Consider the following 23,912-nt stretch of genomic DNA (forward strand, 5'->3'; position numbering starts at 1 on the left):
GCAGTTAGGATTTCCATGTAATAGGATTCATGTATTTTATTATTTTTTCTTATTTTCATTTTGTTTCCCTCCTCTTTATCTTTTATTAGACATCTACACCCTTTTTTTCAGTCTACCAATATGTGTTTACTTTTTAAAATTAAATTTCTGTTTTTTAATTCTAGGTTATTTTATTTTTTAGAAGTTTTTACTAACCATTCACATTTAAGATATTTTGCCCTCTCCAAATCAACCACTGCTTTCTCAGTGTGACTCTTTGTTCATAACAAATTTGCTAATTTACATGATGCAACTGTAAGGAAAAAAGATCTGTGTTTAATGTTTCTAAGTTTCTAGTTTTATAAAGCATAATAATGCAACTCTGGTAAGTTTCTTATGTAATAAGTTAGGGAAATACCTAAACTGACTAAGCTGTTAAAATAACAGTAGAGAAAAAAAAAATAAGCTTTTGTTGTAAAATCCTGATTTTTGTCTTTATCAGTGTCCAATTTCTCCTATTCACATGTCTAGCAAAAGTCCAAATGGCCTTCCAGTGGCAGAATGGTAGACTTGTTAGATTCATGATGAGAGTCCGTGCCAAGTCCAATTTGATTCTAGAGCAATTATGTTATTAGAACATTGCTGATTGCCCCAGTGTCTATTGTTCGGCTTAACCTTTAAATGCTAGTGGTAATTAACTACTTTATCATTCTACTGGGAAACTCCAACATGTAGAACTCTGTTCTACAGTAAAATTCACAAATAAAGTGCTACCCACAGTTCCTGAAACAGCCAGTTTAAAAAGAAAGAGCTATTTGCACGTGTGCCAATAAATAAACATTGCCATTTAGTATTTTTAAGAAAATATTTTATCATTGTTTAAAAATCAAGTTTTCCTTTTTGACCCAGTAACAGCAATGTTCAGTGGAGAGTATCAAAATCAAAGACTCGGTGAATCATACACAGATGTACTCATTTTTCTTCTTGTTGTAAAACACCACATTAGTAGGATGAAGGGGTGTAGAAGTATATGATGGAGTAAGGCGAAGAAGGGGCAGAGCCACCACGTTGCCAGACCTAAGGGGCATCATGCCTCAGATCCTGCTCTACTGAACGACCTCCTGTGGATTTGTTCAGCCAAGGGGCCCTCTGGAAAGGAATGTACCACATGAATTTTGGATTACGATTGAGGTGTGCTGAGGGTTTGTGCAGTCATTTCTGTTCGTAAAAAATAATTCTTGGCAGCTCAGTGCCACTCATTGTGCTGGGTATCCCCCCCATCGGGGGTCTGCAGCCTGGAGTGGGAAGGACCTGCCTGACAGTGTCTGAGAGAGTATCAAACAGTGAAGCTAGAGCTGGTTCTTAAGAGTGATGAAAGAGGGTTTCAAAGGGAAGATCTGAGAGAAAGGACATTCTTGAAAGCCGGGGGAAGAAAAGGCTCCCAGTGCAGTGACAACAGGCCCGGGATAGGGTGGAGCGGCAGCATGCTGAGAGCTCTGAGACCAGGCCCGGGCTGAAGTGGGGCAGAGAGAAGGGCTTTGAAAGACAGCTACACTCAGAAGTTGGGGTGTTTTTCCCCTGTGGATGGTGGGACGCCATTTGTCATTTTTAAGGAAGGGTGAGAATCTCTGGAAAGAGATTTGTTTGAGTATCCCAGAAATGTGGAGGATAGACTGGAAAGGGGAAAAACTAGATATAGGGGTTGGCATTAAATTGGTAGGTAGTAGCTCACAGATGGTGTTTGTGTGCATGATTTCAGTGGCATAATGGTTGTAAAAGCCTGATTGCATTGGGTCATGGTAGGAAAGCAAAGCAGAAGCATTGAAGCAAGTCTTATGTCCTGGGAATGAGATTGGAACTCAGTGGACATAGATGAGAGTCAAGAAGCTATCAATACACATATGAAATTGTTTGACTTGTACTGTTTTGCTTCTGTCTTCAGCCTTTAATGGCTAATGCCTGCCATCTTTCCTGTCACCAAACATAAGAGTGAATGTTTGAGTAGCAGTAGTTAGCATGCATGGTTCCTACATTTAGAGTAATCATATAAAACCTTGAGACGGACTGATACAGGAAGGAAGCGTTTAGAATTATTCATCCCCTGTCAATGGGAACCACTTACTAGCCCTCAGTCTTCTTCCTCTAAACTCCCACCCTGCACCCCTGCCTCTGGAGCTAGTGGAGGAGTTGCCGTTGTCACATCTGACCACTAGGGAGTGATCTTTTCATAGCTGTACTGACCCAGGGTGGGCTTCCCAGGTGGCACTAGAGGTAAAAAACCCATCTGTCAATGCAGGAGATGTAAGAGATGCAGGTTCAATCCTTGCATAGGGACTATCCCCTGGAGGAGGAAATGGCAACCCACTGTAGTATTCTTGCCTGGAAAATCCCATGGACAGAGGAGCCCAGCAGACTGCAGTCCATGGGGGCGCATAGATTCTGACATGACTGAAGCGACTTAGCACGCACACATGCATCAACCCAGAGTGGGAAGGGAAAGGCCTGTATACTCTTAACAGCTTGGTGAGCGTATACTAAGAGCAAGAAGGAGATAAAGTCTCATGTGATTTTTAAAAGTGACAAGATTAAATGACTGGTCATCTCTCAATTCTGCTTCCCTTTCTAATTCCAGAGCTCTTCGGTATCCCCATCAGCCAGTTTCCGCGGTGCTGAGAAGCACAGAAACTCCACAGACTATTCCTCTGACAGCAAGAAGCAGAAAACTGAAGACAAGGACATTGCAGCTCGTTATGTAGGTTCACTCGCCTTTGCTTTGGGGGGGCAGTTTATCCTGCTTTTTAATCCACAGCCTTTTTACCCTCTTAATGTTACCAACCAAAACTAGACCGTAAGATAACAACATTCTAGGAGAGAAAAATAGTTGATACAGTGTAGCTGAGTGTCAGTTGGCTGACTGAAGGCCTGTGTTTGCAGGTGAATGAGCCAGGAAACAGCGTTTCATCTGGCAACTAATAGAGGACTTGTGTTCCTTATTATTTCTGTTAGGTGTATTTGCTTCCCTCCATACATTTCAAGGTGGTAAAATTTTCTGTGGCCAGCTAGAAATGTTAAGGGAAAATGTAAAATCACAGACAACCTGTTAAAATGTCTGGATAACCTCCTGTGCTGAGGAATGTAGCACATTTTGGTGGAATGTTACTTCCAAAGACATCCAGATATGTTCCTAGCATGGACCAAAGCTCATTTCCCTTCAGTGACTGCTGCTTCAGATCAGTGAAGGGAGCAAGCAGGATGGGACTCCCTGGTGTGGAGGCACGCAGACCACGTTCCACTTCTTGCCCTGCAAGACTGCAGGCTCAAAAGAAGCCAAGAACTTGAATTTTCATGTGAAACCTCCTGAATTCAAAATTGTGGCTGCTTACCCAGTCTTTGAAAGACACTGACAGAATTGTCCCGCCCATCTGTAGGCTGGATTATGTAGCATGGGCAGGCCAGGTGGCACCTGATGTTCTAGACTGACAAGCCATAAGCTTTGACTTTTCAACTAAAATGGAATCATCCTATGACCTATCTCAGCATCATCACGAGGAGTACAGAACGCAGTACATTGTAGAGTGTTTAGCACTGTTTGGTGCAGTTCGTTTTTATAACGTGTGAGGAATTAATTACTCTGGACTTTATCTAGGGTAAATCTGGCTGCTTTTTTTTTTTTCTTTTTGCTGGGGGAGGAGATAATGCTTCTCAATTGTCAATACAGGACAGCGATGGTGAGAAGAGTGATGACAACTTGGTGGTTGACGTTTCCAATGAGGTATGTTTGTGGCTCATTTGACTTCCTGCTCTTACCCGGTTTTAACAATGACTAGTGTCCCAACAATTAGTGTCCATAATGTTTTCTTAATTTCTAAAGGGACCCACAATTTGTTTATCTGGAAAATTTGTGTATTACACATACTTTTTTATTGTTACTCTTGTCTATGAAGTGCACATACGTTCTGTTACCAACAGGAATGCACACCAGACATCTGTGGTCAGTCTACAGGTCTCCTTGACAAGTTACTTGCAAATTTGTAGAGTTTTTATTTTTGTTACTGTTTTAAAATAAATATGATAAATTTTGTAGTATTTTTATTGACCGCGATACTGAATATTTTCTACAGCAATTTAATAAGTCTTACGGTCTGTTCCACAACATTTTTTTGCTCTTAAGCTATTGAAGACTTTTGGCTTGAAACGTCCACACCAAGTACTCTGGCATTGTGAATGTGCTGTGCTGTATTTGATACCCTTGATGTTCCTTTGTAGGATCCATCATCACCTCGAGGGAGCCCAGCACATTCCCCGAGAGAGAACGGCCTGGACAAGACACGCCTGCTCAAGAAAGATGCCCCCATCAGTCCAGCTTCGATTGCGTCCTCCAGCAGTACTCCTTCCTCCAAATCCAAAGAACTTAGCCTTGTAAGCAGTTGTTCATTTTTCTTGGGCTTTCCCAGGAGGCACTAGTGGTAAAGAACCTACCTGCCAGTGCAGGAGACATAAGAGACATGGGTTTGATCCCTGGGTTGGGAAGATTCCCAGGAACACATGGCAACCCACTGCAGTATTCTTGCCTGGAGAATCCCATGGACAGAGGAGCCTGGTGGGCTACAGCCCATGGGGTTGCAAAGACTTGGACACGACCGAGCGACTGACACTTTCCTCACTTTCACTGTCTTTCTTTGCATTGCCTGTTTCCAGATGATTAATTGTAATTAATTCTGAAGTTTTATTTTTCTTCATTTTTCCGTAGGACTTTGATCACTAAGTATATGTATATGTTCAGTATTCAAGTTTAATTGGCAGAGGTACTTTGAAACAGAGTGGGCTCAGTGACTTGGTGATGGATGTTTGTTTTGTGAGTCTTTTTGTAAGGATGGGGGAAGGACATGGGGAAATGTAGAGAAACATGTCTCAGCGAAGATGAAGATATACACATTGGGGTTACAGAGATGGTTTTGTCATCTGTGGTTTATGGTAAATTTAGTTTTTGGCTTGGATGTGATTTTGTTGCTAGCTTTGTTTTGAACTATCAAGCTATATGACTGCAGTAATTTTCCCTTCCTAACTAAAAAGTAATCTGTCATTTATAAAAGACTGTCCTGAGTCACACCACAAATCACAAATGCAAAAAATGAGACTGCTTGCAAGTCAGGATAATCTCCCTGTAGCCCCGTCTTTTGTGGCTGTGTAGTTAATTGCATTTTTATGTGATGTGTCTTCCTTTTTCCTCACCAGTTATTTCCTTATAACATAGTGTTAAAAAAAAAAAAAAATCAGTTTTCAAATAGCCTTTTGAATTCACAGTTGAAAGAAAGAAAATTCCTCAGTTTCTCTGCAAATTTGGCGGCTGTGTCTGGTACAGGGATGGATTTAGTTTATTTCTGTTGTTTTCTCTTGGCCTTCCGGCCTGTTAATGGCAGCTCATCTGTGCTGATCTCTGTGATGATTCAGACTTGGTTCTTTTTTAAGGGGACCTATTAACCAGGAACGCCTCTTGTGGCATGAACAATCCATCAGGAACCCAACGAAACTACTCAGTCTTAGAGCAACCAGCAAGTGGCCTGTCACATCGGGACATCGCGAACTGTCAGCCTTTGTCTGACTCAGACCAGTTTCCTGCAAATGGCCTCCTCTGCCCCAAATTCAGCTCTGATTTATGTCCTCCCGAACATTGGTTTTGTGGTCTCAGGGAACACTTTTTGTTTCTTTGTTAGCTCTTCTTTACTAATAAAAAGAGAGGCCCATGCAGAAGAATCTTCCATTTCTTTTTCCTCTCCTCCTTATCTGCCTTTTCAAATGTTTAACATAATTGTTAAAATTGTGTTCTAATTACCAGTGTATTCCATTATGTCTCTTGTTAGAATGAAAAATCTACTACTCCTGTGTCGAAGTCCAATACCCCCACTCCACGAACCGATGCACCCACCCCAGGCAGTAATTCCACTCCCGGATTGAGGCCGGTTCCCGGAAAACCGCCAGGAGTCGACCCCTTGGGTTAGTCAGAAAAAAGTTTGTGTACATATTTATGCTTCCTGTTTTTAAAGAAACTAGAGCAATTTAAAGAGTGTAATACATTAAGAGTACAGTGATTAGCATGGACTGGCTGTGAGTTTTTTTAGTCCGAATCAAGCACCTGGCACTTACCCTGTCTGACACATAGTAGGTGTTCAATAAATTAAGGCGAATGTTTGAACCTTGACGAAAGCTTGAATGACTTTTGCGAACATTAGAATAAGCTTATTTGAATTACAGATCCTATTTCTTAACATATGTAAGAACGTGTTACTCCTTGTATTCATTAGCCCTCATTATTATTTCCTGTGTGTGTCCTTGGTTTTTCTCCTCCCTTCTGTTTGGGTCTGTAGCTTCAAGCCTAAGGACCCCCATGGCAGTACCTTGTCCATACCCGACTCCGTTTGGGATCGTGCCGCACGCGGGGATGAATGGGGAGCTGACCAGCCCCGGAGCTGCCTATGCGGGACTACATAACATCTCCCCGCAGATGAGCGCGGCTGCTGCTGCTGCGGCCGCGGCCGCCGCCTACGGGAGATCACCAGTGGTATGTTGTGAACTTTTACAGAATAGAGATGTTTCAGAGCTCAGAAAATGGCCATGCGTATTTTTACCTAGGGTAGTTTTTATAGCTTGAGGTATCTATGGAGCAACCTGTGCTTACTTATAAATTAAACTGCATGTCATTATATTGTACGATTCATTTTCCTTCATAAGATAGGGGCAGTTTTTGTGTGTTATATTCCTTTAAAAAAAATTCAAACCTACAGAAGTAGAGCAGATAATATAATAAATACAGGTCCCCTTTATTTGCATCATGAGCTTCAATAATAATACTGTTTTTTTAATGTTTGTTCCACCCCCAAGTATCTGACCATGAAATTATGTACATCCTCCTGTCATCTCATCAATGAATACTTGTATATTTATCTCTAAAATCCTATTTAAAAGTGTCTATTCTCCTAGGATTTGGAAAGGTACTGAGTAGGATGAAATGAGTTAATGTAACTATGTTTATTTCTGCTGCCTTGCTTGGGAACAATTTTAGGTTGGATTTGATCCACACCATCACATGCGTGTGCCGGCGATACCTCCAAACCTGACAGGCATTCCAGGAGGAAAGCCGTGAGTACCAAGCCCTGTGTCTCGTGCTCACTGTGTGTCTGGGCCCTCACTGGCGCTTTAGACTCTGAGAGCTACTGGGCAGTGTTGGAAAGTTCCTTCAGCTTGCAGGGGTTTTTAGTTGTGGGGTTTTGGTGGTTTTTTTTCAGAATATTTTTCTTTCTTTTTTTTTTCCTTTTTAGCACAAGGCAAGAGGTAATGAGGTGGGGTTTTAGATTTTCAATTTAAAATCTCAAGCTTCTGATGTGGAAATGCAAATTGCTGGGGCATCTCTAGTAGTCAGATCTTCTCTACATCTGTTACTGATTTCAAGGCAATTTCTTCATTGTCTTGGGGGAAAAAAGTCATCTTATGTGCAAACCTAGATGCTCAAAATTAGAGCATGTTAAGGAAAGACAAGTCAAACTTCAAAGGCTGAAAAGAAAGAAGCTCATTTTTGTTTCTGGAAAAGGTGGCTTGCTCAGTTGGCTTCCTGTCCCGTGAACCGGGTATTTGGAGCCTCTGCAGTCATGGCCCCCTCCAGCCATGAAGGTGAAACACACACAGCGGTTGTTCCTCTTCTTGTTCCTCTTCTTGTACGTGCTGATCTCTCCCATGTGTCATTCCTTATCCTTCATTTTAACCCACTGCACCTGATTTTTATTACTGCCTATGCACCGTTCTCTGCTCTTGGGGGCTCACAGTTTATGCTTGTTCAAGAAATGATTGAAGATGTGTGCCAGCCTCCCCTTTCCCTGACCTCCTCTTGCTGGTTTATTCACTGCTGCACTCTCAGGATTTCATTGTCACCCTGTTGTTTCCCGCCTGTCTTCTTTTTTCCCTGTGTTGCCAGCCCCACAGCATTAAACATGCCTGACCTTGACCCCTCCTTCACTTTCCACCTCATGTCTCATGTTCTTGGCTCTTCCTCTGCAGCTTCTCTGCAGACTCTACCCTAAACTTCCCTGTTGCGTCATACACAGTATTGGTTCCATAGCCAGATTGCTCAGTAAATATTTGACTGATTAATAAGTGAGTCAAGGCAAACTAGACTTTGAGTTCCTTGAGAGTTGAAGGTATAAATATCAATTACCATAAAACTCTGTGTATTTGTCTGTGTTCGGCAAATAGTTGTTGATTGACTGACAAGTCTTGTTGACCAAGAACCCTGGTGTAATTGAAGGTGAAAGTTTGGTCTATTTCAAGCAGTGACTAAACAACAAGGTCAAGGATTAATCAAATAAACTGAATGCCTCCAAGTTTCATATAAACCTGTGGAGATAGAGAGGTTTCTTGAGGGGAGCAGTGTGGTCTGTTTCCAGGTACTGTGTGGACTTACCGCCTAGTCACCAGGCAGGGGTACCCAGAGCTGTAGTGTAACCACTTCCAGGTGAGGTGGTGCGTCACCCTTTCGGTAGGGCTGGTGGGTAACAGGATGGCTAAGAGTTTTTGTTCCTGGAATTACCAGGTCACACCTAATGCAGTTGGCAAGTGACATCAGGAAACCCCAAAGAGAGCATGGTATGTTCAACAGGGGTTGGGTTCTGGAGTGTGATAGAGCCAAGGTTGAATTCTGACTCTACCGCTTGACACTAGGAAGGAGCTGACTTTATGCAGAGTTTCTCAACTTTGTGAGCCTCAGTTGGCTCATCTTTAAAAACGGGGCTGGTACCTCCCTGATAAGAAGGGCATGAGGATGAGATGATATGATAGAGGTTTAGTACAGTGATTGGTTTACAGTGACTATTCAGTCACCTGCTGCGTTATTTCTCCTTGAGCTTTGCCCAGGTTATTATCAGTTTTTCAATTGCTTATGCAATAGAACATAGTGGGAGGCAGAGATACTGCAAGAAGATTAGACTGAGCATATTAGATTCCCTCTTCCTATCTTTGTGTGTCTTTAACAAGGCACCAAGACATACATATTAACACTCAGTATGCATATAGAGAGAAATACTTTTATTGTAGATTTTTACAGAAGAGATGATGTGACATGGCTTCTAGATCACAGGGTGGAGAGTTGTGACACTCGTGCATGTTTTCCAACAGGAAAACTATCTTCTGTGCTAAAACATAAAACATAATAGAGCACCTAACGGCCTTCTTCATCACATACACAAAGGAACTGCTTTTCTTTAGAAGGACTTGAAACATTTGTGCCTCTCTCTCCTTGTTTTGTTTTGTGTTTTTTTACAGAAAAATTGCTAGATAGTATCACAAATTATAATTAAATGCGTGTTCCAAACTAATGAATAAAATAGCATTTACTTGCTAATTCACATTGGGTCCTCTTGTTTATTCTGGTGAATTAACAGAAGTTCCTCTCAATAAGTAACTGAAATGACAACAGAGTTTAATTTTAACATCAGCCAAAAGTGGACTTTTTCCCTCACATGCTACTTATATGAGGCTTTTATAAATAATATAAAAGTAATCAATTAAAACCATTGCACTAATTATATTGTGGGAAATGGCATGTGACTTCAGCCATAACAAAAGGTCTCAGGTTTATGGGTTTTAAGCTGCTCACAATTCAGAAATTCTTCTCTGCTGTTGTTTTTATTTGTTTTTATAAAGCAAGATTTTTCAAAATAGGACAAGTTCCTGGCACACAGTAAACTCTCAAGTTTTATTTGTTGGCTGGTTAACCTACTACTAGTGGGTTCATGTGCTCCCAGAGCCCAATCTTCTGTCCTACTGAATGCTACATGGAGTGCAGCAGCCGGACCTTTCTTTGTGAATTTAGGGTCTAGTTCAGTCTTGGGAGACATCAGGTGCTTGGAGGAGGTGTCATGAAGCTTGAAGGGGTGAGTGTGATGTCACAGAACCGGGCCCCTCTCAGAGGAGGAGGGGGTTCGGGCGGGGGCGCCGAGAGCCTGCTGCGCCGAGCTGGGTTTTCATCCGAATCTCACGACCCAAGGGAGATGGCGTCCTCAACACGCGTGGTGTCAACGGGTCGATTTGCAGATGTCTGAACTGTCTCAAGTATAGTTCTGTCAGGAAGTCCAAACTTCCTTTCTCTTGACCATCTCCTTTGGAGACCACTTGTAGTAGCTCTTTGTAGCTTCATCTGCCGAGAGGGAGAAAGAGAGACAGATGGGGCAGAGAGGGTGGGGGGCAGAGAGAGTTGAGTGTATGTATGTATTTCTCTGGCTTCCTGCACCTGTTACTTCCAGCCCTCTATTTTCGTGATTTGTTGGACATCTCAGCTGGGCATCTTGAGTGTGTATTACTTGCAGAGCAAATTTATTATATTCACAGAGTGCTTCTCCAGATTTACCTGGTTTTCAGCATACTCTGTTCCTTGCTCCCCTGTGCTCAGACGCTGTCATTATTGGCTTCTTCCTCTCTTCTCTCCAGTTAAGTCCTATAGGATTTTATATCCGCTGTTACTTCTCGTGTGCCATCCTGCTCCTTACCTGTTTCAGGTGCCCCATTGCCTCTCACCTAGATTATTGGAATAATTGTCTCCTATTCCTCCTATCTGTTGTACTCCTAGCTACCAAATTTATTCTGAGTGGCTTTGCTCCTCCTCCTACAAGCATTCTTCAGTAAAATCTATTTGTGAAATTCTCAGGCTGACCTTTCGTACATTGTGTGTGTGTGAGAGAGAGAGATTTTATCAAGCTGGCTCCTTCACCGCTTAACTGTTTTGTCTCATTGCTGAATTCCTGAATTCAAACCAATCCAGGACTTCCCAAAATCATTTCACCTCATCCTTTTAGAGCTGTTTCCCTCCACCTGGAAGGGTTTTCCCATCTTCCTCTCTCTTTGGTGAAATCCTTCCATTCTCTAAAATCCATCTCCAGTACCATGTCTCATGAAACATAAAGTTTAATTTTGCTTTTTGAACCACGACAGAACTTCTTTCTTCCATCTTGCACCTGGTATTGTAACCACTTTTATACTTTTCTCATCATACTTCCTAAATTATAAGCCACTTACGGGCAAGGCCAACATCTTACCTGATTTTGTATCTCTGCATGACATCTGTATCAGAATATGTGAATAAGGAGTATTGATGCATTTAATTAGATAGAGAAAAAAATGGATTTTTAAGCCTGCACCTCTCTCATTTCTAGAAAGGTTGGCTTTCATTACACGTGTGTTCCAGTACTTGTTGCTAGCTACACATTAGAGTTTGTTGAAATCTGATAATAAGTATGTACTATAGCTTTCTTTTTTCCAGTCTTAAGTATCATTTATATATATATTTATATATATATATATATATAGTAAACAGAGGGCTACATTATACCCTTAATGCAAGTAGACTCTTGAAATTCTTAATTCAGGGAGTTCCAAGAACATAGTAGGTGCTCACAGAGACATTGGGGTTGAGTTGAAGAATGTCATGTTGAAAACCTCAAAAGAAATTATGTGCCTGGTTTCTTAACTATTTAAATTCTCAAGGCTCTTTAAAAATCATTAGTTATTCTGGAGGGGAGTGAAGGGATATCTTTTCAAGGAGATTATCATTAAGAATGTATAACACCATCTCTAAACCTGGAATAATCTTCCTGCTTTCTTTAAGATTTACTTCATGGCCTCTTAATTGCTAAATCCATTAGCCTTTGTCTCCCCTCAGAATTTCTCTGCTGAGGAGACTCTCCACCTGCAGCGCTCCATGGGCTGCCCTTTGATTTACTTCCCGTCAGCCTTCCTCGGAGCCAATGGCAGGCTTACAAAGGCTGTGCTGCCCTCCCCACCTCCCGTTCCATTCCGGTGTCTTCCAGAACTGAACTCATTCTGCCTTCATGTGAAAACCCAACCCATCTCAGATGTGTGCCTGAGTCTCCACCCCCTCTTCTGCCTTGTTGGGAGATATCTCTGTTATTAAGACTTTACACTTGGCTTGGGATCTTCCTCCACTCAGAGGCTGCCGTCATCCTGGGTGTCAGTGGTACGCAAGATCAGCCCTTCCGTAACCTCATCTCAGGCCTCAGACCACGTCATCTCTAATGAACTTCTATCCTCTTTGACATCATTTATCTACTTAATAGAGCCCAGGGAAGATCTGGTCATCACTTTCAACTGTGTCACCTCCATGAGCCCCACATGCCATTGAGAACAGTGTTCTCTGCCTCTACGCAGCCACAGAAGTCTTTGGAATTGCAAATCTCTTCCCAGCTTTCTTACTGTCTCTCAAGCGTAGGATACCAGCTTCTCCCCTAGATTGCCACGTTAGTCCCCTGACTGGTTTTCCTCCTTCTACAATCCTTTCTCATCCTACAACTAGAACGATCCCTTGAAAACATGAATTGAATTGCATCACTCCCTGCCCTACACAGAAATCTCCAGTGACTTCCCGTTCTGCTCAGAATAACAGCCCACAGTCCACAACATTGCCTCTGAGGCCTTTTTAACATGGATCCTGCCTCTTCCTCCAGCCTCTCACTCTCCAGTGAGTGCTTGCTGGCCTCCTCCTCACATGGCTCTTCTTCTAGAACTTCAGATTTGCTGTTCCCATCCTGCCATACTCTCCTCCTCTCTATATGTGAGACTGCATCCTGCCTTCAGGGCTCAGCTTGTACGCTATCTCAGACCTCACTGTGCACCTTTCGTCTCTCTTATCTGAAACCCTGTGTGTGTGTGTGAGAGAGAGAGAGAACTGCTGTCTGAGGTTATTTCTTTATTTGCTTATATATTATCTCTCTTCCCTTCTAGGATGTAGGCTCTGGAGATAGGGACTTTATCTATGTTGTTCACCTCTGATTCCCCACCATCTGATGGTACTTGGCAAATATTGGGCATTTATTTAGTAACTATTTTCTGACTGAGTATTATAAACATTCTGCCTCCCTCTGACCTTCAGTTGACCATCCTCTTCCTCCTCAGATCATCTTCCTTTCTTGGCCAAGGTAATTTAACACCCGTTCTTTATATTGCAGCCCAATTGGCCCAAATGGGGCAACTTTCCCTGTTCTTCTCACTTTGTCAAATTCTCCATTGTTCATAGCACTGACCATATGACAGCTTTATTTATGTGAGTATCTCACTGATGCACCAGTGTATCAGCCCATCTGCCAACTACCCCAGCGCCCAGAATGTAACTTTAGGGGAACAGGGGATATGTGGGGTTTTTTTCTCTTCGTTGCATCAAGTGCATCACACACTGGGATACCCGAGAAATAAGTTACTGACCATCTGTGCCACCTTTGCATGTTATCCTGTCTCCTGATTTTCTTTCTCTCTGACTGCTCTTGCTGGGGTCCCCTAAATGTTGTAAGCATTTTCTTAAGTTCTGTGTCTAGTCTGCTCATTGCATAGTCTGCCCCAGGTTTACCCTTTTCTGCTCCTTTAGCTTCAGCTCTCACCACTTTGTGGATGAGCACACAGTGATCTTTCTGACCTAACCTCTCTTCTGAATCACAGTATTCAACTTCCGGTTGAGACGTTTGATTCCTCACCTCAAGGTTGAAGAAAACCATACTGTTTACCTCCCCACATGTCTCCCCTTTGGTTATGCCTCCCTGTCACCCTCACTGATGCATATTGTAGCCTTGCTAGTCAGTTGGTTCCAAGCCTGAGCACCCTTCTCAGCATCTCTCGCTCCCAGGCCACACATCCAACACGTCTCCAAGTCCTGCTGCTTTGACCAAAGAAATATATTTCTTGGTTTCCCAGCTTCCCACCACTTCCCCCCTCAGCAGTCTGACGTACTGCTTCTCTTCCACATCCCAGTTCTCAGTGTAGTCTACAGAGCAAGGGAAAGCCCTCTGCCCTCTGGTCCCTAAATCTTCCACAGCTTTGTCCTTTCTGGGGACTATCAAGATGTTGTTGATGATATTCTCTCAGTAATGGGTCAGATTTGGATGCCTGTGGCTATTCTGTAGACTTTTGCACTAAGGAACTAGAAACTGTTTTGATTCTAAAACTTCCTGATAGATCCAGGCTCCTGTCCTTTGTCTACCCATAAATGCTTTTCCTTGGTATGTCTTTCATAAACTCCTTTCTGTAAACAGAGCACATTCTAAAGCTCCATGCCAAGGAACATGACATCATTTCCAAAGTGGGCTGCTGCCCGTGACGTTCCCCGAGACAGGCCCTGCTCCCTCCTGCTCACTGCCAACATCTCCCGCCTCCTGGAACCCAACTTGCATCATAACAGGCTCACTTGTCATCTGTTCCCTGAATTCAGTGCCTTAAGAATAGAGGTGTCTACTGAGGGAGGTGCTTGAACTTAAGTGAACTAAATGCTTTTACAACTAGAGGGTTTTCCCTGGAAATGATTTGGAAATGGAGCTGCTGATATGCACTAACAGGTGGGCATCTGGGGCAGTCACACAGGAGGCTTTTTTAGGTTCTGATTCCATTGGGAATTAGTGGGATTTGTTATTGTCAAGTCTGATGGAACTTAATCCAAAAAAAAAATGTTTTTATTCTTTTTGGTGGCCCATATGCTATTTCACCATGTAGGCTTAAAGCATTGTAGTGCCTTAAAAGTTCATAATTTGAGCTTATTGATTTTCATTAGTAAGTCACTTGATTGGAGTGAGGTGATCTATAGGTTAAAATTTTATCACAGGCTTCTGAATCACCTGAATTACAAGGCAATGCCAGTTTGCAAAGTGACTGGAAGTGTAGATAGTATACTGGGCATTGGTAATCTTATTTAATTCTCTGAGAAGTATAGGTAGCATTCACTCCATTGTAAAGACCCAGAGGAATCTGGTGGAGAGGGAGGTGGGAGGGGGGATCGGGATGGGGAATACGTGTAACTCCATGGCTGATTCATGTCAATGTATGACAAAACCCACTGAAATGTTGTGAAATAATTAGCCTCCAACTAATAAAAAAATAAATAAATAAATAAAAATAAATAAAGATAGAGTCTGTGTCATCACTGGTGTCATACAGCAGGTAGCGAAGAGCTGACCTGATATTTGATCAGAGACTTAGCTCTATAGCTCTGAAAGTTAAGTTCTTTCCACCATATTCATTAAATTTGACCTGTTTGCAAATCATAAGTAGCTCTGAAAATGTTTTATTTCTCATCTCATTGCAGTGATCAGTTAAGTAACATTTTTCACATTCTCCTTTTTCCTGTCTTGTCTCCTCCCCACTGTCTTAGGGCATACTCCTTCCACGTTACCGCAGACGGTCAGATGCAGCCTGTCCCCTTCCCCCCGGACGCCCTTATCGGCCCCGGCATCCCCCGACACGCTCGCCAGATCAACACCCTGAACCATGGGGAGGTGGTGTGCGCAGTGACGATCAGCAACCCCACGCGACACGTGTACACGGGTGGGAAGGGCTGCGTCAAGGTCTGGGACATCAGCCACCCTGGCAACAAGAGCCCCGTCTCTCAGCTCGACTGTCTGGTGAGTGAGCATGAATGAACATGGTTTAAGCCTTCATTCACAAAATAGGCTGGATGTACCAACAGCATGCAGATTGATCCTAAGTGGGTGGCTGTCTTTAGTGGTTTGTGGTTTTTAACTCGCCTCTTGTCTTCTTTGAGTGACTCCAGGTAGATTCATCTGGTTTGTCACATGTGGCATGTACTCCAGTAGTTTTCATTCACCCTCCCCAGTTCCTGGGAGCAGGCACTTTACTTGTTTTCCTGTCCGATTAAAAAAGTTTAAGAAAACTAAGACAGGACTTCCTTGGAAGTCTGGACTAGACTCTGCACTAGAGGGATGGGTTCAGTCCGTGATTGGAGAACTAAAATTCCATATGCCACTTGGCGGTAGCCCCAAAAAAAAGACTAAGAGCCCATGGTGGTTTCTGTGAGAGTGCTCCCAAGTATCAAAATCTGTCACTTTTGAAGACAAGCAACTTAATACTTCATGTCATAAATGCTACTATTGCTGCTGCTAAGTCACTTCAGTCGTGTCCAACTCTGTGCGACCCCATCCCTGGGATTCTCCAGGCAAGAACACTGGAGTGGGTTGCCATTTCCTTCTCCAGTGCATGAAAGTGAAAAGTGAAAGTGAAGTCGCTCAGTCGTGTCCGACTCTTTGCGACCCCATGGACTGCAGCCTACCAGGCTCCTCCGTCCATGGGATTTTCCAGACAAGAGTACTGGAGTGGGGTGCCATTGCCTTCTCTGATGATAAATGCTTGCTACCCCCTTATCTGTCTCATGGGTATTTGTCCTTCAGTTACTTAAGAAATTTCAGTTTGATTTTCTTCCTTGGGTAGACAGGAGAATTTTTGCAGCAGCACAGAGCTAAATCAGTTTACTATAGTTATACAAGACTCCCCTAACCTCATGAGCTGAGGACTTGTCTTTTGTTCTGTCACTTAACACACCTTGGCCAAGCCTTGCCTCCGGTTGGGCCTGCTTAATCAAGCCCACAGTGTCCCTCGGCCAGGTAATGCCGGGCCTGGCAATCGGAAGGGACTGCAAGGTGTCTAAGTCCTTGGCACTTTCTTGGCGGCAGAGAAGCAGGGCCTTGCAGCAGCCAGATCTCTGTACCCAGTTTCCAGGCCTGGCTGCTCCGGGGTGATGAGGGCTGCTGAGTCTGTAGGTGCAAATGACTCTGGCGGCTGGTTGACTTGCTGGTGGTGGGAGTGGGTCTACATCTTTGTATTTTCATGCTAATTAAGATTAAATATCTCAGTACTAAATTTTGTAGATCAAGTTTAAGTACTTCCTTAATTTCATGTAATTTGCTAGCATTAATCCACTTTATCATTGTCATAAGTGAAAATGGCTCATTAAAGCCAGGAGGGAACACAATACTTTTATGGATTTCTGCTCTCATGTTAATGCTGTTTTCCTTTCCTCATGAGTAACCTCTTGATGGGTTTTGTCTCTACAGAACAGGGATAACTACATCCGTTCCTGCCGATTGCTCCCTGATGGTCGTACCCTAATTGTGGGAGGGGAAGCCAGTACCCTGTCCATCTGGGACCTGGCGGCTCCCACCCCGCGCATCAAGGCAGAGCTGACGTCCTCGGCCCCCGCCTGCTACGCCCTGGCCATCAGCCCCGACTCGAAGGTCTGCTTCTCCTGCTGCAGCGACGGCAACATCGCCGTGTGGGACCTGCACAACCAGACGCTGGTGAGGTGGGTCAGCAGGACCCTGCGCCAGGGCCGAGGACTTAACTGTGCTGTGCCAGGGAGCTGTGTGTGTGTATTTTCAAAAAGATGAAATACAACTATCTTACTCAAATTGTTAAGAGGAGAGAGCCATTTTAAGATGCCGTAAAATCTTGTTTTCTGCACCATTTGAACTTTATTGGATAAGGACTTCTTTGTTCTTTTTTTTTGAATTATACTAAGCACATCCAATTCACATTTTAAAATATGAGGTCGATTTTACGTAATTAATACATGTAAGGTGTCCATGAGCTTATTAGACACCTATAATTTGCCATCTGTGCTAACAAGCCATCCTTGTTGATAGACACTCATTGAGAAGGTTCACCGTGTGTGGCTGTCTCCTTGGTGCCATGTATATCTGACACATTCTTTCCTTTTGACAAATAATCGTTGAGCTTCTACACTGGGCCCAGGTGTTGCGTCTGGTGTACCTCACCCTGAAAAGGTTTAGATGATCTAGTCCCACCTTCCAGAACGAAGAGAAGTAATGGTATTTGTGTAGAGATGAGGTGATACAGGATTGGCACTGATAGGAAAAGCCCTGAAGCACACACGGTCTTCAGGCATCAAGACCTGGGAGAGCAGGAGACAAGAGGTGTGAACTGCTGACGGGTCTGCGGAGATTGTGATGGAGCCCAGCGACAGGGTGAAGGAGAGGAGACCCCTGCCGTCCACCTGTAACTTATTTTGCAGGATGCAACTCTATGAGTGATTCCAAAAACAAAGTAGTCATCACTTTTTTCCCTTTAGGGTAAGGTTCTTATGAGGAACTGCTTCTAATCCCCACCCCCAGCACCCGTTTCTTACACATTCTACGTGCTCCTTGGGCAGCCTCATATGGTTGCATTGTTGCTTAATGACAGAATTTGTCTTGCCCCTTCCTATGCCGCCCCCCCGCCCCCAGAGCTTTCAGAAGGGAAAGATCTGCTACATCCTCCTACCTTCTCTCCTTCCTTCATATCCCAAGGATAGAGTAGGTCTCAGATGGTATATTTGATTAATTCTTATTCATGTAGCTGTGTTCTCTTGTTTCAGATGGACATCTTTTTCCTATCAGTTATTTCAGTCATGTTTTAGCATATGAGTAATTTGAAGAGTACTTCCTAAGTGTTCATAAATAAAAAGTGCAAGAGATTCAGCATCTCAATTAAACTTTAATCTCTCTATGTATATGCTCTGTTATTATTTTGAATAATAGAAAACCTAATAAACCAAAAGGACATTTACCAATCAGGCCTGCAGTGAAACTGATGACTGAGGAATTCTAAACTAAGTTCACCTAAAAACTTACAAAGTTCAAGGACTTTTCTCCATGTTGGCATCCTCAGGCAGTTCCAGGGCCACACGGACGGGGCCAGCTGTATCGACATCTCCAACGATGGCACCAAGCTGTGGACAGGCGGCTTGGACAACACGGTCCGGTCCTGGGACCTGCGCGAGGGGCGGCAGCTGCAGCAGCACGACTTCACCTCCCAGGTGTGGCCCGGGCACGTGCCGTCTTAGAGACCGGGTTGTGTGGGATATGTGAGAGACTTGAGCAGCGGTTTGTTCACCACGTGGCCAGGTGGCACGAGTGGTAAAGAACCCGCCTCCTGATGCAAGAGACATAAGAGATGCGGGTTCGATCCCTGGTTGGGAAGATCCCCTGGAGGGGGAGGACATGGCAGCCCACTCCAGTATTCTTGCTGGAACATCCAATGGACAGAGGAGCCTGGTGGGCTGCAGTCCATAGGGTTGCAAAGGATCGGACACGACTGAAGTGACTTGGCACACCCATGACTTTGTGAGATACATGAGAGACTCCAACAGCAGTGCCTTTACCATGTGACAGTCACTTTTGATGCTAAATTAGATAAGGAGAATTTTATTATTTATTGTCAGAATACAATGGTGTATATTTTATTGACAGATTTTTTTTTTAATCTCGTTTATTACAAGCTTTTTGCAAACTTTTATTTCCATAACCATTACTCTGTAGACCTTGAATTTCTCACAATTGATTAGTAAGTTAGATCGTGGACATCTGACTCATTACTTGGGGTTACACGTTTGCCTTTGATTTCTTCCTGCACAATTCACATTGTCTTGATGTCCTTCATCATTTAAGTAGTAGCCCCAGAGGAAGCAGTGCCTCACCTCCCTGTTAAAGGAAGCGCATCCTCTGTAGCCACCGTCATTGTCCCCTGTTTCCATTCTAGATCTTTTCTCTGGGCTACTGCCCAACTGGAGAGTGGCTGGCCGTGGGGATGGAGAACAGCAACGTGGAGGTGCTGCACGTCACCAAGCCGGACAAGTACCAGCTCCACCTGCATGAGAGCTGCGTGCTGTCTCTCAAGTTCGCCCACTGTGGTAAGCGAGCCCCCTGTGTCCGCCATCTGCCCTTCCGCCTTCCTGCTGCTGCATTTCAAGTCAGGTCTTCAGTTCAGGGGTGTGTCCCTCCTCGGAATTCTCCTCCTTTCTCACACATGCCTACTTCCCTAATACTGTGTCATTTTCTGGTGTCTATCTACTTCATCCCTGTCCTAAGTATAAATAACTCATTTATACAGTGTGAGAGTGGGCTTTATTTTTCCAGTGAAAAGAAACTCTTACTTGTTTCAGATTAGGTAAGTTTTCTGTGTTATCATTGATGATCTGTAACACAAATCTTGGGATTCTCAAAGAGTAATAAACACTGCCTTTTTTGAAACCCTATTTCTTTAGGCAAATGGTTTGTAAGCACGGGAAAGGACAACCTTCTGAATGCATGGAGAACACCTTATGGGGCCAGTATATTCCAGGTAACGCTTCACATGTGTAGCCTTCACTCCCAGTATGCTCACTGCATGGTTCTCTGTGCTGTGTGGTTCTCTCTCTTGTTTACATGTTAGAAGTTTCATGTCTTCTCTGAAATTTCATTTTTTGCACTGTGGCTTTTAAAAATTTTGTGTAAAATTTGACCATTTTGCTTGAATACTAATTAGCATCTTATTAATATTTCTGTCCCCACTACCCCAAAAAGAGTGCTATAGGAAACTAAGGAATTTGGACTAATTTTATAAACTTTTATTAACTCAGTGGTACTTTGTGTAGTTTGTGGAATTATTTGTAGGAGAACTGGATTGTTGGCATGATACACACACACAAGTCTCATCTCTCTTGCTAGTATGTGAGAATTTCATAAGCAAGTCAAAGATTTCCTTTTTAACCTTATGTATTTGGGATGCTATTTCCTAGGTGGTTTTAGGAATAGCATAATAGATTTGCAGCCTTCTTGACCACGTGGTATTAAGTCATCATAGAGGAGATTAATTCATTTGAATCTAAAACTGCATATATTGAGTGAAAGTATTGTGCAAGGTAGTAAAACAAAAATAGCATATTCATGCTGTTTTGGAGTTTATAATGTAATAGAGGAGTTTTTGTATCATAGCTTTTGGACGGTCCCAGCCAGCACTTTTTTAAAAGATGTATTTATTTTTGGCTGTGCCGGGTCTCTGCTGCTGTGTGCGGACTTTCTCTAGTTGCAGTGTGCAGGCTTCTCATTGTGGTGGCCTCTTTTGTTGAGGAGCGTGGGATCTAGGCTCATGGGCTTGGTAATTGCAACTTTGGGGCCCTAGAGTGTGGGCTGAGTAGTTGTTGTACATGGGTTTTGCTGCTGCAAAGCCTGTAGAATCTTCCTGGACCAGAGATGCAACTCATGTCCCCACATGAGCACGCAGATTCTTAACCACTGGACTACCAGGGAAGTCCCCAACCAGCACTTTTTTGAAAAATGAAAGTATTTTAAGAGTATATCTTTTTATCATAAGCGTGTTGTATCTGCTGGTTTGGGGAGTAAAATGTATTTAATTCAGGTTGCGATCTGAACGTTTGAGAAATGGTGGTAGTAGGTTAGCATCTACATGTCAAATATTTATTTTTTTTTTTACCTATTCAAAGCCCCAGTAAAATCTTGTGGGATTTGTTTGTTTATTTAGCACAGTTAAAAGTTAACCGTGAATGCTTTGCAATTGGTGTAGTTGGATGTGGTACTGGAATTCTGTGAGGGGTACATTTTTCCTCCTAACTATTGAACTCACTCCCACTTGCAAATTTACGTTCTGTTTTTACATGAGGGTCAACTAGGATTTATATTAGAAATATTTTTACATTCCTTGTCTCAAAAAAAATAGTCTTTTCAGTGCAGTTCCCCCTTATTTAACCTCATCTAGACTCTGAGACTAACCCCCTGAGGTGGCAGACGGGTAAAATAGGGCCAGACAGGTTAAGTGATGGTGTCTAGTGTTCTGCAGCTCCCATCTACACCCAAGCCATCTGAGTGGAACCAAGGGTTCTCATACTGAGAACACTGCCCTTCACTGGAGACCTGGATTTGAAGCAAAGCCTTCCGTCGTCAGCAGGGGGCTTGTACCTTGGACTTGCCTGGCGCTCAGCTCCCAGTCTTCCCCGCCCCCACCCCAGTACCGAGGCAGAGGGAAGCGTCACTGGGAAGGCACCTGGCCCAGCCGTTCTAAGAATAGACCTTAAAGGGACTAAGGGGCTGTTTCCTCCTGGGGCTTCTATTTTAGTTAAGGGAACATGCTCTGCTTCTTTTTGCTCTAAGTCCTCCAGTCCTGCCTCTCAATATTCATGGGTTTTTCTTTCAGTCTTTAACGTGTTTGTTTGTCTCTTTCCCAGTCCAAAGAATCCTCATCGGTGCTCAGCTGTGACATTTCTGTGGATGACAAATACATTGTCACTGGCTCTGGGGATAAGAAGGCCACGGTTTATGAAGTTATTTATTAAGGACAAATCTTCATGCGGAATGGACTCCTTCTCCTTGTAGCACTTTTTTCTCTCATCCTTCTGTTCCCCCGCATCCAAAACCAAGGATTTCCTATTACTCATTGCAGTTGTGGAGTCAGCCCCTCCTCCCCTACTTCCTCCCTGCTATTGAATTGTGAATACTCATTAAGAACCTGTGATATCAAAATCTTCAGTTATCTACTTGGAAGATCATGGATAACCCTACTTAACAGTGAAAGGAATCTTTAATTATGTATTATATCTGTAATATATTTATTTTGTTTAAAGAAGGCTTTCTAACAATGACTGACTAAATAAAGCTGTCTGTTCCTGCATTGGTAATGAAGATGCGTTGTACTTGATACCCGTCCCCCCCTTTTTTTGGCAAAGGAGGGGAAAGGAAGGTTTAAAATAACTGATTAAAAATGTCACTAAATGTAGACTAATGACTGTATAGAGATGTGAAATGTATAATTACATATGGAAGCAATATGTTGCTGTGTTGTTAGATTTTTTGTTTTTGTTTTTACATATTTTAAAAAATGTTCAGAAATTTAAACAATTAGAATGTGACAGACCACATCATATTCATTTGAGTCTATTCGGACAACTTTAACAAATATATCTATAGCTTTAGATTATACTCGATAAAAGTACTTGGACTTTTTCTTTTTTTTTTCTCTTTTTTTGACTTGTTGACAAGTGTCTTTGTAATATGTTTTTAATTCCTTTTTTATTGTATAATAGACAGATGAACAAATCAAATTTGGCCTAAAAGGGAGAACTTAATCCCTTCTGGATATTTTTGCCACATTTCTTTGCAAAGGGAGATGTATGCCTTTGGGCAGTTTTGTCTAAGAGAAATTAGGGGCTATTTTTTGGCATGTTCTTTGGGAATGGCACAGATCCAGGGGAGGAGTCCTCCCACTGTGCAGGTCAGGTCTTTTACAAGACAAGGACAGCAGAGGAGGATTTGCAAGGGCCTTCCTCTGAAAACCAGGAAGAATGGACTCTCACCTGGGATGAGGACTTGCTTTCTTTACCTCCGGTTCTTTCCATGTCTTAGTTGGATGTCCCCGAAATGGACACAGGCTGTGCCGTTGTGCCAGAAACATTGTTGTTATCTTTTATGTTGTTGTTGTTGTGTTAAACTATGATATGTGACTCCTTTTTTTAATTATTATTATTTTGTTCGAATGCTTTAAAAAAATCTTTTAAGTCTGTGGATCTGCTGATGTACAGTGCCTTTGCTGCTATGGATCAAAATCAAGAGAACTGTGTAGATAAACTTTATTGTATAAGTAGAAAATTACTTAATTTCATACTAGAAATGGATGGATGCTGCAAGTTGAAACGGACTGTCCATTGACGTTCCTAATGTGGTAGCAGAAAACAAAATGGTGTCTTAAGTGCTTCGTGTTTGATGTCATTAACAGTTTCGTAAAACTCTACAGTGTAGAAAGATTTTGATACTAAACTGTGCATTGTACATAGTTCTAATGCATTGTATTGACCACCAGTACTTCTATAATGGTAGATTGTTTGTGCATTCAGACTTTTAAGCATTAAACATAAGTAACTTCTAGTATGCTTATTTCTAATTCTTTGTTTTGCTGACTTTAGTTTTTTCTTTTTTTTTTACTATGCCACTCCTATATATGAAGACTTATTAGTTTTATTCAAGGGAGATTGTTAAAAAGTCATGAGGGCTTTTTATTGTTGCTCTTTTAATTCTGTTTTTGTTTTTTCCTGAGAAGAGCTAGAAGGGAGAGTGGATAGAAGTTACTGATGACAGGTTGCTACCAAATATTTATTGATTGCCTCTTTAGTTTGTCAAAAAGTTGGCTTGTTACTCAGAAGTCTTGATGTCTTAGAGCTGTATTGTGCTGTGCTGTTCAGTATGGTTACCACTAGTTAGCCATTTGTGGCTATTTAACTTGATTAAAATTAAAAGTTCAATTTGTCAGTCATACTAACTACATTTCAGATGTTCAGCTTG

The 23,912-nt window shown here is 42.6% G+C and overlaps 1 protein-coding gene across 15 annotated transcripts in view; it reads left to right on the top strand.

The window, feature by feature from the left end:
* TLE4 (TLE family member 4, transcriptional corepressor) overlaps positions 1-23,498 on the top strand; it is a 150,496-nt gene extending 126,998 nt beyond the window's left edge. For 14 of the 15 annotated variants that reach the window (XM_061132412.1, XM_061132413.1, XM_061132419.1 and 11 more), the window contains 12 exons: positions 2,612-2,731; positions 3,698-3,751; positions 4,246-4,398; positions 5,841-5,973; positions 6,345-6,538; positions 7,040-7,116; positions 15,167-15,416; positions 16,863-17,110; positions 18,475-18,622; positions 19,345-19,495; positions 19,850-19,926; positions 21,806-23,498. In XM_061132412.1, coding sequence (XP_060988395.1) covers positions 2,612-2,731; positions 3,698-3,751; positions 4,246-4,398; positions 5,841-5,973; positions 6,345-6,538; positions 7,040-7,116; positions 15,167-15,416; positions 16,863-17,110; positions 18,475-18,622; positions 19,345-19,495; positions 19,850-19,926; positions 21,806-21,913 — 1,713 coding nt within the window. In that variant the 3' untranslated portion in view covers positions 21,914-23,498. The remainder of the gene's footprint in view (positions 1-2,611; positions 2,732-3,697; positions 3,752-4,245; positions 4,399-5,840; positions 5,974-6,344; positions 6,539-7,039; positions 7,117-15,166; positions 15,417-16,862; positions 17,111-18,474; positions 18,623-19,344; positions 19,496-19,849; positions 19,927-21,805) is intronic. The other variant, XR_009691082.1, reaches the window with a different exon arrangement.
* Positions 23,499-23,912: the final 414 nt, after the last annotated feature.

Source organism: Dama dama, chromosome 29, assembly GCF_033118175.1.
Source record: "Dama dama isolate Ldn47 chromosome 29, ASM3311817v1, whole genome shotgun sequence".
Taxonomy (NCBI): domain Eukaryota; kingdom Metazoa; phylum Chordata; class Mammalia; order Artiodactyla; family Cervidae; genus Dama; species Dama dama.